Raw genomic sequence first — 14,641 nt, 5'->3', positions numbered from 1 at the left:
GTTCGCTAACGACCTGCAGTTATAGGTCGCTACGTATAGTGTTGTTGATCTGGCTGGGTAGTGGTTTAGACTCCGCAGATTCTTAGCACCCTCTGCCCTCCTGACTGGTTCCCGAGAACTACCCATCTCGGGGTCAGTTGGGCCTACGGAGAATGAGGGCCGTGGCTTTCTTTTTCCTTTATTCATAAGGGAATATATCCCTAAATATATATATGAATATATGCAGCTATTATTGTTTGATCAATTTTTTTGTTTAAACATTTATACTAGCTACCTGGATGGCTTCCGTCTTTATATTTTCTCTTACGAAGTGAATTAGTTTATATTTACTATATTACTGCTGCTCCCCACTAGCTATGTTTCAGGGGTAAAAAAAGAGTGAAGAGCTTGATTTATTTGATATGCTTTCAACGTATGTTTGTTTTGGGAAGTATGTCTATGTGTAAACAGTATCTACTACTGATGTTGCAAATGGAAATTTTCGTTCCAATGTAATATTCTTAATCCTAGAACCACAAGGTAAAATTGGTGGAACGATTTTCACAAGGTGGGATCACCGGATACCCGAAAATATTTTTCAAAATAAAAGACATTTAAATATTTTTTAAAGTTACTTGTTAAAAAATGTAGTAAATGATTTGATTTCTAATCAGAAAATGTATTGTTAGATAACAAAAGCAAAACTAATTCAATATATAACAGCGCTTATATTTGACAAATACTTTTTAAGATGTCAAAAGTAAATTAAAAAACAAGTTAGGAATTGAATAGTTTATTCTTATATTATTTACAATCTCCACAAATAGTAAATTGCTGTTCTGCACACATATTTTTTTTTACAATAAACACAAATATGGCGGCCTTTTCGTTTCTGAGGATTTACAGTGAGTATTTTGACTGAATATCCCAAATAATCACAAATAGATTCCCTTAATTTTTTTCGGAAGCCATAAATTATATTATATTCATTCTTTGTTGCATGTGATCTTGCACTAATGCATCAGCTAAGGACTTAAGAATTTCGAAAGGGAAATTTTTTTGTCAGAATGTTTCAGTCTGTACAAAAGCATTATGGTTACTCTATCTCCGTCTAACATTCCATAAAAAACTCTCAGTGGCCATCTTCTTGTTTTCCTGGCAACGGTTTTTACATGACACATTTGATCGAAGGTATCTACTCCACCCTTAGTGCTGTTGTAGAATAGAATTATTTCTGTTTTTTTGGTAACTATATCAACTTCGTCTAACGAGTGCATAGAACTGATTAATAGAACGCATTTGTTTCGTTTTCGAACATAATCTGATACTAGTTTCAACTTTTGCGTTAATGCAAATGCCGAGGACGGAATTTCTGATCGCTTCTTTTCCAAATATTGTGTGGGTATTTCTCTTTTATTTTTATATTCTATTCTAAGCGTTTCAATCATTGTTAAACCCTTTTGTAATAATTTAAACGACTAAAGCGAGTTATCTATGGTGATATTGCGATTGGTACCCTGAATTTTCTCAGTTAGCTTTAAAACATACTGGGTAGAAATTGAACCTTTCTGCGGATCTCACCGCTCTTTACCAATATATGACACAGCAGAACACATATAGCTTGTTTTTGCATCGCACAGCATTACAAGTTTTAAACCATACTTATCAGGCTTGATGGGAATGTAGATTTTAAAAGGGCACCTGTCTCTAAAGCCTAGAAGTTGTTTATCTATTTTTATATACTCTGACGGAGTATAATTGTTTTGACAAGCTTGAATAATAATATCCCATATTTCTCTTCTAAACACATTAAAAATAATTCAAAACGGTTTTTATACATAGTGCCTCTAAATATGGGACACCAAATTTTTTAGACCACATATCTATTAGTGAAAGATAGGCATCTTTTAAAACTCCAGCAAAATATAATAAGCCAAAAAGTGCTAACAACTTCCATTTCTTTATTTGTGTTATTCTGTAACAGAGTCAGGAAGTTCTGGTTCTCTTACTAATTATAGGTTGTGTAAACCAAATATAATTATCTCGACCTAATAATTTGAGGCAATTGTCTCCTTCTAAATCTTGGTCTATGACGTTTTGATTCAAATCAAAATCACCCTCTTTGCAGTTCGTTCAAATCAAATATATCTTCAAAATGGTCGACCGGTAATACATAATCTTCATCTTCACTTTCACCAAAAGAACATTATTTTTCTTTACCACTGGAATCATCCTCATAAAGGGCTTTCCACAATTCTTCTTGCGTAAGAGGACATTTATTTGGATCCATAGGGGTACTGTAATTAAAAAAAAAAAAAAAACTTAAAAAATAAAAAAAAATAAGACGGTATAAATATTAATACTTAGAAATAACTTACCGATAAAAACTTACGTTACGTTAACCACAAGGTGGAGTTAAAAATCGTAAATGCGCTGCAAACACGACTAAATGTGAACGTAGATAAAAATCACACATCACCAGTCACAATCAAGGAACATTAAAATATGGAGAGTTTACACTCATATACAGTGGAAAAGCTAAACAAGAAAGAGCACATTCAGGAGTCGGAATTTTGCTGCACGATAAATACACGCAAAGCATCGAAAATATCTAATACATCAACATTAGGTTATTAAGAATCTCTATAAAAATGCATATCATCACAACAGTCACAAGTATTCAACATTTCGGTAATTTCATACACTTTTTGAATGTTCTTCTTTACTGAAAATAAGTCCAAAAATAGCAGTAGTAATTTGTCCTTTCCTTTCAGAAGTTAAACAGTAAAAACACAATTATTATATTATATTTTGAAAATTTCGATCGTAAAAATAAATAGAAATAAAAAATACGACTTTTATAGCCCCTTTAAACACCCTCGGTCATAATGGTAACATAATTAACCAATTTTATATTTTCGAATTGGATTTAAAATCTTGTAATACAAATAATTTATCTGGCAGCGAAGTTTTGAAAATTTTTAAATTTTCCGGATGGAACTGGCTTGCCAAATTTTATTATTACAGTCGGTTCACAATTTGTTGATAGCTCACTACAAGTTTAACCCTAATTAGAAAACTGAAATACAGAGAGGATAGGTAATAAGATATAATAGTAAAAACCAACCTAAAACTGACGGTTTCAGACGTTTTCGACTAACCCACCTTATATCTGAAGGAATACAATACCTTATTACCTATTACCTATTACGGGGGTATTTTGAATGGTTAGAGATGATAGACTTCGGCAAATATGCAAATAAAAATGTAGAAAATATGCGCATAATTATGCACGTGTTTACCCGAAAATATGCAAATATTTTACAAAATATGCATACAAATAAATAAAAAAATCGTAAAATAGTAACAATTTTATTTAAAAAAAAAAGTGTACATAACTAAATATTTCCTACTATCCATTAAGATTTATATTTATTTTAAGTAACTACATCATTTTTAAGTATGAATATACTTATTTAGAATTATGGTAACAATAAATGACCAAGTGGTGTTCAAAATTTTCTAACAAAAACTTGTGGCTTCTGTCTGAGTACATATATTTATATATGGAAAAACTTCGTTCAACATCAACTGATGTAACGGGAGCATTTTTTTCAAACTAACCAAAACATTTGGTTCTAAATTAATTGTTTCCGAAATATTTCCAGCTAGAACACTGACTACAGAAATATGGTAACCTTTATTTTTTTTCCATAGTAGCTTCAAATTTTTTTAAAATATCTTTTCCAATATTACTTTTAACGTTCCGACAACATGACGCAAATTCTTTTATTAATGCTGTACTTTCGAACAATGACAGTTTTGGTGATTCTAACTGAGTAATTGTTTTTTGAACAAAACTAAAATTTGATTTTATAAATGAAAGTTCTTGTTGAAGCAAGTTACTCTGAAAAGTTTATTTAGAATCCAAAAGAGATTGGGAACTTTCATCTGTTAACGTATCAATTATGTTCTTTATTTTAACAAAATGATCTGCATAAAAATTAGCTGCTTCTAACCATGTTCCCCATCGCGTTAAAATAGGTTGTGGTGGAAGAGGAATGTTAGGTAGCATTTCTTTATAAAGTTGAATTCTTATAGGAGATTTAAGAAATACTTTTCTGACACTGGATATCATGGTATTTACAAGAGGAAACTTTTTTCGTATTTCCTCTGCAACTCTGTTTAATCCATGCGCTACACAAGTAACATGTATTAAATCTGGGAAAAATATTTTTAAATTTTGTCCTGCTTTCACCATATAAGGAGCAGCATCCGATAAAATAAGCAGTAATTTATTAGAAGGAATAGTTGTCGGAAGAAAAAAAGTTGCTAATGTTTCTTGTATAAAACGCGAAATTGTTAAAGCATTTGTTTTCTCAAGTTGCTGGCATGAAATAAGATGAGATTTTGGTAAGGTATCTTCTTTAAGAACACCAATCAATAAATGAGCAATATACTTTCCTGAGGAATCAGTGGTTTCGTCTACAGATATGTAAAAATAATTATCTGCAATTTCTTCCTTAATATTAATTAACACCGACGAGTATAGCCCGTTCACATTATTTCTTCTTAGAGACCGATCACTTGGAACATTAAGTTTGCAATATTTTTTTAGAAACGAACTAAAATTTACATTTGCTAATTTTGAAAGCGGTATGTTTGCAGACACTAATGCGCGACACAAGTCTTCATTAAAAGTTTCTTGCTCATCTAATTTTTTTGAATTAGATTGGAAACATTTAGCCATTGAAGTTTGATGTTTTCCTCCTATTTTTCCTTTTTTTGCAATGTGTGAAGCAGTTCTCACATGTTGGTCTATCTGAAATTTCTTCTCACATGCTATCTATAAATAAAAATAAAAACCTTTATTTTAACCCAACCTTTAAAATATAAAAATATACAAGGTGTTTTTGGTTAATCAAATAACTGGTTTGGAAAAAAAAACACTCGCTAAGTGTTTTAAATGCAGTATTAATCCACAAATTAGTTTTTGTTACTAACCATTAGTACATCATATAACTTATTTTAAAATTCAACAAAAGTTTTTTTTTTGTTAATTCAATTACAATAAAAATAATTGTGTTTTAGAATAGCTGACTTCATAAAAAAAAGTAAAGGTGAAAAATTTTTCTAAATACACACCATTGTATTGTACCATGGACAATTTTTTCTCACTAAAGGAAGCTATTTTTCATTTAAAAACAACCTACGAGTACTAAATTTCAAGTAAATACGTTTATTGGTTTTAAAGTTATTGTTGTTATTAACTAAAAGAATTTAATTTTTTTTAATTTTAACACCCTGTATTTTGAAAAGTAAATAAGTTTGACCCCTCATTAACTATATCGTTTTGTTCAATTTTTCGAGAAGTATCTACAGTCAAACGTTGTAAGTGTCATTTGGAAACACCCTGTATGTATGAAATATTAGATATTTAATAGAAAATATTAGATACTTACAATTTTGCCACAGACTGAACAGTAGATTTTTTCCATATCCATAGACAGCTCTTTATAAGGTTTAATCCAAGTTGAAGCACTGGTTGTTTTAGGCATTATAAAATCACAATCTTCCTTTTTGTTACGCACAACGAGTGTTTACGCTTTGAATATCAAAACAAAAATGATTTACAAATCTGAGCATCAAATTAGAAATGTTTAGGTACCTAATTCAATAAACTGGGAGATTTTGGAAAATCCCTAAATTAGGAACAAAACTATTAGCCGTTTACCTGCTATTAAGATACAATAAATTGTAGATAGATTTGGGGATTAGATCATAAAATGCAAATGAGCGAACCCTTAGCGATTATCCAATAACTGAATGCCTCAGTGACCGAGACTTTCTAAGAATGTTGAGGGCTACTTAAATTGATCTTCTTTGAAATTGTAAATGTTTTGTACCTGTAGAGATTACGTACTTAGATCATTTCTTGATTAAAATGACTACAAAATTTTATACAAGAATTGAAATAAATTGGTATGTTTAAAAATTTTCAAATACAGTATAAAAATCTGAACTTTTATGCACTTTATGCAAACTTTTATACAAATATGCCAAAATATGAAATATTTGCATAAAATATGCACAATATGCAAAATATGCAATATGCATATTTGCCGAAGTCTAGAGATGAACGACCAGTGTCGTAGAGTATATGATTGAAACATTTATTTGAACTAAATAAATATATTTTTTATATTGTACTTATGTAAATTGTATTTTTTAATAAAACGTATTTATTTTACTTAAAAATAAAAAGTTTCTTGCCATTTGTAAAAGATACATTTATTTAATTAGGGAAAAAGGCACCAAATGTCGCCTGGCATAATTTCCAATGTGTTTTAAATGTATCCATTATTTTCGAATCCGTAGAAAACTAATAAATATTTTTGAAAAATTTAAACGCAGAATGAAAGATTACATTATTACTGAGGGCAGAAAGTCCCTGAAAACTTCTACAATGTTTATTTTAATACGTTATGTAACAGGGGTGAAAATAAAAGAGAAAATATAGTATAATTTTTAATTGAAAATATTGCATGCAAAAGAAACTTTTTATTTATTCTAATAAATATTTCATTCTGCCTTTAAATTTTTCAAAAATGCTGTTTAGTTTTCTCAGGATTTGAAAAAAAAATGGATACATTTAAAACACATTGAACATTTTGACAGGCGACATTTTGCGCCTTTTCCCTTTAATACCTTACGATTACAACTATTATTACTTACCTTATATAATTACGATTAGAAAATTATTCAAATTCAAAATAAATAGGATCAACTTCGGAATCCGAGTCATCTTGAGGGTTAATAATTAGCGGTTGTGTCTCTACGGTCTCATCAATTATGTTATCAAGATCCCACATTTTTTGTTCTTCTTCTATTACATGCCTTACTGCATCTTTCCAGTTTTGTTCTGTAATATGTTGTAAAGACTCGTATAACAATTCACGTACAGCTTGTATTTTATATATCGTATTTTTTCTAGGCACATAACTTTTTATTTGTGCCCAAATGAGTTCAATTGGATTTATTTCCTATAATGTTTCGCCTTTCCGCCATTTTGTCAACTACGTATTCCTTGAACTTAGATTTGTGTTGCCGGGCAATTTTTAGAAGTTCTGCTTTTACCATTCAATCTTCGTAAGGCAGATACTTATTCCGCAGCCAGTCAAGAATATCCTGTTTCTTCCACGCAGTCGTTGGAAGTCTTTCTACTAGTCGTGAATGATAAGGTGCATTATCTAATACTATAATTGAATTTGGTGGTATGTGTTCAATCATCTGCTTAAAATACTCTTCGAAAACATCAGCTGTCATCTCCTCGTGATAGTCTTTTGTGCTTTTGGACTGAAATTCCAACAAACCATGCTTAACAAATCCTTTTTCACTTCCAATGTGAGAAATTATTAATCTACTGCCTTTACCAGAAGGTGGGGAGACACCAGTAGACCAACCTTCCATAAAGGCTTGCCTGGAGCTTAATATATTTTTATCTGACCAAATTTTTTTTAGAGTATGACCTGAGTTTACCCACGTTTCATCCTGGTAGAAGATGGGCCTTCCTTCAGCCCGGAATTTTTGTATGGATCTTAGATAATTTCTTTTCCAACATATTATCTCCTCCCGGTTAATCAAAAGTGATTTTCGGTCTGATTTCTCCCACCGGAAATTTAATTCTTTTAAAACTTGCCACAATTTAGTTCGTCCGATATGAGGCAAATCCGGGTCGTCTCTAACTTCTTGTAAAATTTTGTTTAGGTTTGGTATTTCTTCTTTGAAAAAAATCCATGAATTTTCCTTCGAATACTATTTTTGGCAAATTCATCAATTTCAATAGGCTTTTTCCCTCTCTTTAAGTGTTCGTTTGTGTTTGGGTTAGCTATACCGTGTTTTTTTCTTTCTGATAGGAACCTATATATAGTTGACTCTCCTACGCCAGTCATGTTGGCACAACTTTCGACTATGTTGCGAACAGTGTTTGTGGGATTCTAAAAAACCAGAGCATCGTGAACATTCAGCACAATAGTCTTCTCTCTTGGTGAATAGACAAACTTACTGACTGTACACAACAGTACCGGTGTAAAACTTGATGATGTTGATGATGAAGCCATCACAAACAATCCAACAAAACGAGCACGAGCGAAAGGTACGTATATGTTCGTAGGTATATGGAATAAAAAATCACTCACGCACTGCATATAATTCGCAAATAAAATATTCGAGACGCTAATTACTGCCGTAGAGGCGGACACACCGACGAGCCGTAAATTACATGCGATCAAAAACGTACTAAACAAAAAAATTGTTTTCGTTCGTAATAACTTCACCCTTTTAAGTTAAGTTTCGAATATAAACTGAACAAACGAGGCACGTGGCCAAAGCATACTTATTATATTATTAAAAATCTGGGAATTCCATCCTAATTATCTTGCAACGAATAGTACCTTCGGATATGAATTCCAGGTTTTCTAGTAAAGTGATTAAACGCGAAGATTAGTATTGAAATATCCAAAGAGATAAGGTATTCTTATTTACAAAATTGTTAATGGTTAAATTCTTATTTTTATTAATATAATATAATTACATGACATTAGCCGTGAAAGTTTTAATTGTTTTTTTGCTAAATATATTAGTAATAAAATATTATTAATATTATATATATAACAGTATTAAAAAATATTATATTATTATTTAATGAATAAACACCTCAGGAACGCCTATGGTTTACGACCGTTTTATGAGTTTGAGGCACATTTCGTGCTCTCAACAATTTATGAACGGAGAATAGTAAAAAACGGAAAACAGGTATACAATTTTTCTTTACACCGGTTGTAATTACAACACGACTATATCCCGACTGTAGCATGTTACCCTTTTTGGTTCATAGTTAAAGTGAAATTTCAATATGTATCCCTCAATCCCTCAATAATAATATTAACAAAATTGCAACAGGGGTTATTATAAGATCTATGGTATAGATAAATGGTTTCTACTGTAATTCTTATTTAAATTTATAACGCTATATATAAGCCGATTTCTTTTAAACAAGAGAGATTATAACATTTTCTAAAAGGCATTACTTTTGCTTTTTCCCTAAAGCGATATTAAGGAGGCTCACCTTGAGCTTTTCTAATGCGACAAACATTAAGGGCAAATCTCATCCCGCTACTGAACGTCGTAATCATCAAAGTTGGCCCCTTATTATACGCCCTTAGCTCGAAATGAAAGTTTTCCAACTAAAGGCATTTCAACAATAGTAACACGAATAATTGTTGCAGTCCCCATGGAGGAAGTTCACGGTGTGCTCGGCAAGAAGCAAAGTCTGCCCTGTGATATTAAGACAAGGGATCGGGATGACGCAGTTGCCATGGTTTTGTGGTTTAAGGAGACCGTAGGCGAGCCGCTGTATAGGTGAGTGATTATTGCTATTTCCATTGTAGAAAATAGGTCAATTATTTACATCCTAATGCATGACTACATCGGCACAGACCAATTTGTGTCGAAAGATTTATTCTTTGATTTATCTCTTCTTTGGCACGTATTTGCTAAATTAAATATTCCTTTGTACTAAACTAAATTAAATATTTTTTGTTTAAATTTTTTATTGCTATAACATAAAAAAATTATTTTTATATTTACAAAAACCCGCTTTAAGCTATTAGCTTAGCGGTAGAGGTTATTACCAGAGCGGTAACAACTAATTACACTTTAGCCCAGTCTGGTTATGCAAAAATCATCGATTTCACGGCAAAATTTTTCGTAGATATCTGAAGCTTTTAAGTCATAGGTGAGGGTTACTAATGACGAATAGATGAAAAAGTACTCGTATTTTTACCTTGCTTTTTTTTAACGATAATTTATGGTCACAATTTGATTTTTTGTTTGAAGTTTTTTCCCTTATATTTTACATAAATATTTTTTTCATTTTTTTATATCAAGAATATCTTTATTTTCTCGTTTTTAAATTAAAATTGATAAATAATTTACAGAGATTTTTGCAAAATATAGTATAAACAACGCTATCTTAAACAGAAAAAATACGGTTTGGTAAAGAAGTATTACTGTAAATTACAGCAGACGTAAAACATTAAGTACATAGTAAAATTAGAAACTACTATTAGTAAATTTCAGTAAACTATTCCAACGTACATACATGTTTTTAGACATGCTCTCAAAAATAAGAAAAATAGTAGAGCTATGGGAGACGATAGTGTAGTCATTAAGACCATTAAACTAGGATGCCTGCGTTTGTTGTCATGAATCTAAAAATATTTTACTTTATGTCTGCATAATGACAACATTCCAAATAAACGTAAAAATTAGGTGACAGTTCTCCTTCATAAAAAAGAAGATTAGGACTTATAGGTGTTCACTAGCTTACTAAACTACCTATATACGCCCTTTACTTAAATACTGGCAAAAAGATTGGAAGTTTAACTCGACTTCTATCACTCAGAAGAACAACCAGGGTTTCGATCAGGCCACCAAACCGATGACCATTTGTAGTACTTTAAAACTCTAGTTGAAAAGTCTATCGAATATATAATAGATCCATGGTTATTATTTCTGTTGACTTCTACAAATTAATTGTCACATTTAAACAGAGAAAATAGTCGCTATCTAAAACCCACGAAGATGAAGAGCTCAGAATTCGAATGATGAGATGTTAAGTTTTCTTTGTTTTGCTGTATGGCTATGGCTGTGAAAGTTGGACAATGGACATTGAAACAAAAAAAAATAGATGTCTTTGTAATGTATATATACAGACGGATGCTGAGAAGTCCATGTGTGAAAAAAGTAACCAACGGTGAGGTACTTCGGCGCATGAGTAAACAAAAAGAATTACTCAGCATAATCAAAAGAAAGGAGAAACAATACTTGGATCATCTGTTGAGAGCTAAAAGATATGAATTACTTCAAATCATATTAGAAGGTAAATTGCAGGGCAAAAGATCAGTTGTAAGACGCCAGAACTCGTGGCTGAAAGACCTGAGAGATGGTTTGACTTCTCATCCTTAGAAATCTTTTATGCAGCAGTTTCCAAAGCTACAATTGCTATTTGGATCGCCAACCTTCGAAAGGAATGACGCAACAAAAAGAAGATCTTCTTTATTGTGTGCCGTGCTTATTTTTAAGCGCTGGTTATCGTCGTATTAACAAACTGATGAAAATAAGAAATAACTAGATCCTCTCATTATATGACCAAAGTATTGAACCTTTCCTATTTTGATGAGGTTTAGCTTACGTTCATTAGATATGTGTGCTTTTTACGGGATTCTGAGCAAGCGACGGTAACACAACTTAAGCGCTTCTAATTTCTTTCGATTTTTTATTATTGTTGTCCTGGTTTCACACTTATAGAATAAAGCGCACCACACGTAGCACTTCAATACTGTTACTCGTGTAGTTAATGAGAGACTTCTTTTAGAGACCATACCACAGGTATGCAAATACTTTACATAATTGCTATTTTACAATGGTACTATATGGAGTGGAAAGAGAAGGTACTTAAGCGCTTGGAAGCCTTTAAGATGTGGGTATACAGATGATTACTAAGAATAAGCTGGATCGACAAAGTTAGGAATGAAGAGGTCCTTAGATGCCTAAATTAAACAACACAACTGGTTAATACAATAAAGTGACACAAGTTGGAATACTTCGGTCCTATTATAAGACACCCTGAAAATATGAACTTTTACTTTTGTTCATTCAGGGAAAGATTTAAGGTAAACGTGGTCCTAGTAAAAGAAAAAAAACTTGGATAAAAAATCAATACATTTACGAACAGGTCATGGAACTAGAAGAAGAAGCCGTGAATACTATTCAAAATATATACGAAAATGCAACAACAACTCTAATCCTGTATTGCATGTATAACAAGATAAAGTCAGAGATGTGAGGTAGTGGTGTAGACAAACCGGAGTAGAAGACATTATCAAAAGTTGTTGTTGACATATTGCAAGAATGAAAGATGATGAATGGACAAAAAAATTGCTTAAGCGGAGACATATGACGAACCTATGACAGAAAAACCAAACCGGGAAAGATCTCCAACGCAATGGACCAACGACCTTAAAAGAATTGTGACCAATTGCATGGCAGAAGTGCAGAATAGAAACAGGCCTGTGTTCAACAATTTACGAATCTGGGCTGATAGATGGTGAGTATTATGACGTACCCAGCATGAAAAATTAGTTAAAAAAAATAAGTACAAAACATTTAAATAATAATAAAAATCACTTTGTACCATTGTGGTACAAGATATCCAAAAAACTTAAAATATGTAGAGTTCTACAGGGTGATTAATAAATATGTGGTATAGCAAACATACCATTTTTATATGGAACAACCTATATATTTTATCATATTTATATTCCTCTCATAATTTTATTTCTTATATTATTGGCTTTATATTAGTTACAATTCTTGTTCTTATAGTATTAGGTTTTGCATTATCATACACAGTATTTAACAAGTTATAACCATTTTTATTTCGAAATTGATATGAAATCAACACCATGTATATAAAGAAGTAATGCATAAACAATTATTTATTTTATATAATAAGTTAAAAAATGTATTGTAGTTTTAAAATTAAGGTTAATTGAAAGCATGGACTAAAATTTGTATACAGGGTGAACTACAAAACAAAATTACAATTTTCTCTATTTTTTCAAGATATATATATACATATATATATATATATATATATATATATATATATATATATATATATATATATATATATATTTCAAGATTTTTTTCTGTGTTTTATTTTTTTTTAATATTTTATTTGTGTTACTCTTTCATTTTTCTACAGCATTCTCTATACCTAAGCTCATTATTTTCCGAGATATTTTTAGTTTTCTTTAAATTTCGGGAATGCATTCAATTTTTGCAAGTAATTTGTAATGAATGTAACAATTAATGTGTTATTAAGGAAATAAATCTTAAGTAAATGTTCAAATTGTCCACCTTTAACGTCTATACAAGTTTGTAATTGACATTCAAATCACCGAGCCACATTTCTTAACATTTGTAGGTCATTTGTATTCAAAGCTTCTCTTATTCTATTTTTCATATTTGTTGGATGTTTCTAGTATACAAAAGTCTTTTATATAGCCCCGCATGAAAAAATCAATTTTTGACAATTCTGGTGACCAAACAGTTGGTCCTCCTCTGCCTATCCACCTCTCAGGAAAGTTATTATTTAGATGATTGTGAATAGGAGCAGTGTGGTGAACTGGAGCACCGTCGCGTCGTGTAAAAACCACATTCGTTGTCGAATATTAAAAGCGGTAAATTTTGCAGTAGTATTGGCAAATATATGGCATCATTCACATGACCGTCAAAAAAATGTGGGCCAATCACATAATCACCAATAATACCATCCCAAACTTTTATAGACCACCTAGTATGAGTGTAAACAAAATAGGGATTGTGAATCGGTTTCTTTGCAGTTGCTGCTCAGACCATTGACAAAAAGATAATCTGCGTTGATAATCATCGACTGTCAATTCTTGATGTAACTATATGCGGTTAGGGTGCAGTTTATGATTATGAAGGATTTTCGCCGCCGAAGTTTGACTAATGTCATGTTGACGTAAAATTTCACTAGTGCTGGTGTGGGGATCTTTAGTAGAAGCTATCAGTACATCATATTCCTTTTAATCACTTAGAACAGTTTTGATTTTCTCATTTTTTTTATATACAACTGACCCAGTGCGAACAAAATAATCCATTAATTTTTCAAAAGCTCTTGCATATGGCTTCCTCCGTTTAGGATATCGCTCGTGATGTATTCTGGATCCAAGTAAGCAATTTCTAGAACTTTCTACTAATACCCAAATCATATCTGTTAATTCTTCTACAGAAAAATTCATTTTTAACAGTAAAGACAAGCTACACAGGCGGTTTAAAAAGGTAATAATATAAAAACTGTCATTTTCAAAGCATACCGTTTACGGTTTAATACTATAAATACTGTGATTTTTTCAAAGCCTACTATTTTATCTTTCTAACTAACACAAATGGCCTTTTACTTAATAATAACTACGCGTCACAATCGGCAGTCAGGAATGTTTTATTAAAAATTCCTGGCTTAGAATACTGTTCGTATAACAATCTAAAAATTTTTACACCAATAATTGTGTATTGTTATGCTTTGTGTTTTGAGTAAGTTATTTATTGAATAAAAATAATCTTGTTTTATTATTATACAAAACATGTTATCTTGTAGGAATTTTAGGAATATTTTATTTCATTACTGAAATATTTATGATATTTTAATAATATCACATTAATTGATACATTCATTGCATATTGTTATGGTTTATATTTTTTGTTACTTATTGAATAAAAATAATTTTGTTATATTATCACTCAATACTCAATACTTATTTCTACTTACAAAAATTGAATCCTCTTCTTCCTATTGTAACAAATTTATGTTGCTCCACTTTGGGCGCTACTGTAACAAATAGTAGGCAGATCACTTGGGACAAGGTCCCTGATGTTATAAGATCTGTAGAGTAGTGTGAAGATAAGTTTGAAACTAAATTAAAATAAAAGTTGAAACTTAATGCAGTTCGGCTAGCTGGGTATGCTTGAGACTGGCCAGTTGATACTCAAGGTAGGGTTAGGCCTATTTGCA

General features: G+C 31.2%; 2 protein-coding genes across 2 annotated transcripts in view; one reads left to right on the top strand and one right to left on the bottom strand.

Annotated features, from left to right (window-relative positions):
- Positions 1-1,004: 1,004 nt before the first annotated feature.
- On the bottom strand, positions 1,005-1,427 carry LOC140444294 (uncharacterized). Its single transcript, XM_072536043.1, has one exon. The coding sequence runs from the start codon at positions 1,425-1,427 to the stop codon at positions 1,005-1,007; it is 423 nt and encodes a 140-aa protein (XP_072392144.1).
- A 7,811-nt stretch (positions 1,428-9,238) lies between these two features.
- The window catches only part of side-IV (sidestep IV transmembrane protein), a 747,480-nt gene continuing 742,077 nt past the window's right edge, over positions 9,239-14,641 (top strand). The window contains exon 1 of the mRNA XM_072534629.1: positions 9,239-9,399. Coding sequence (XP_072390730.1) covers positions 9,272-9,399 — 128 coding nt within the window. The 5' untranslated portion in view covers positions 9,239-9,271. The remainder of the gene's footprint in view (positions 9,400-14,641) is intronic.

Source organism: Diabrotica undecimpunctata, chromosome 6, assembly GCF_040954645.1.
Source record: "Diabrotica undecimpunctata isolate CICGRU chromosome 6, icDiaUnde3, whole genome shotgun sequence".
Taxonomy (NCBI): Eukaryota; Metazoa; Arthropoda; class Insecta; order Coleoptera; family Chrysomelidae; genus Diabrotica; species Diabrotica undecimpunctata.
This window is presented reverse-complemented; position numbering and strand designations above follow the sequence as displayed.

Coding starts and splice junctions, on each gene's coding strand:
- LOC140444294 (XM_072536043.1), bottom strand. CDS start 1,427: ATGATTGAAACGCTTAGAATAGAATATAAAAATAAAAGAGAAATACCC.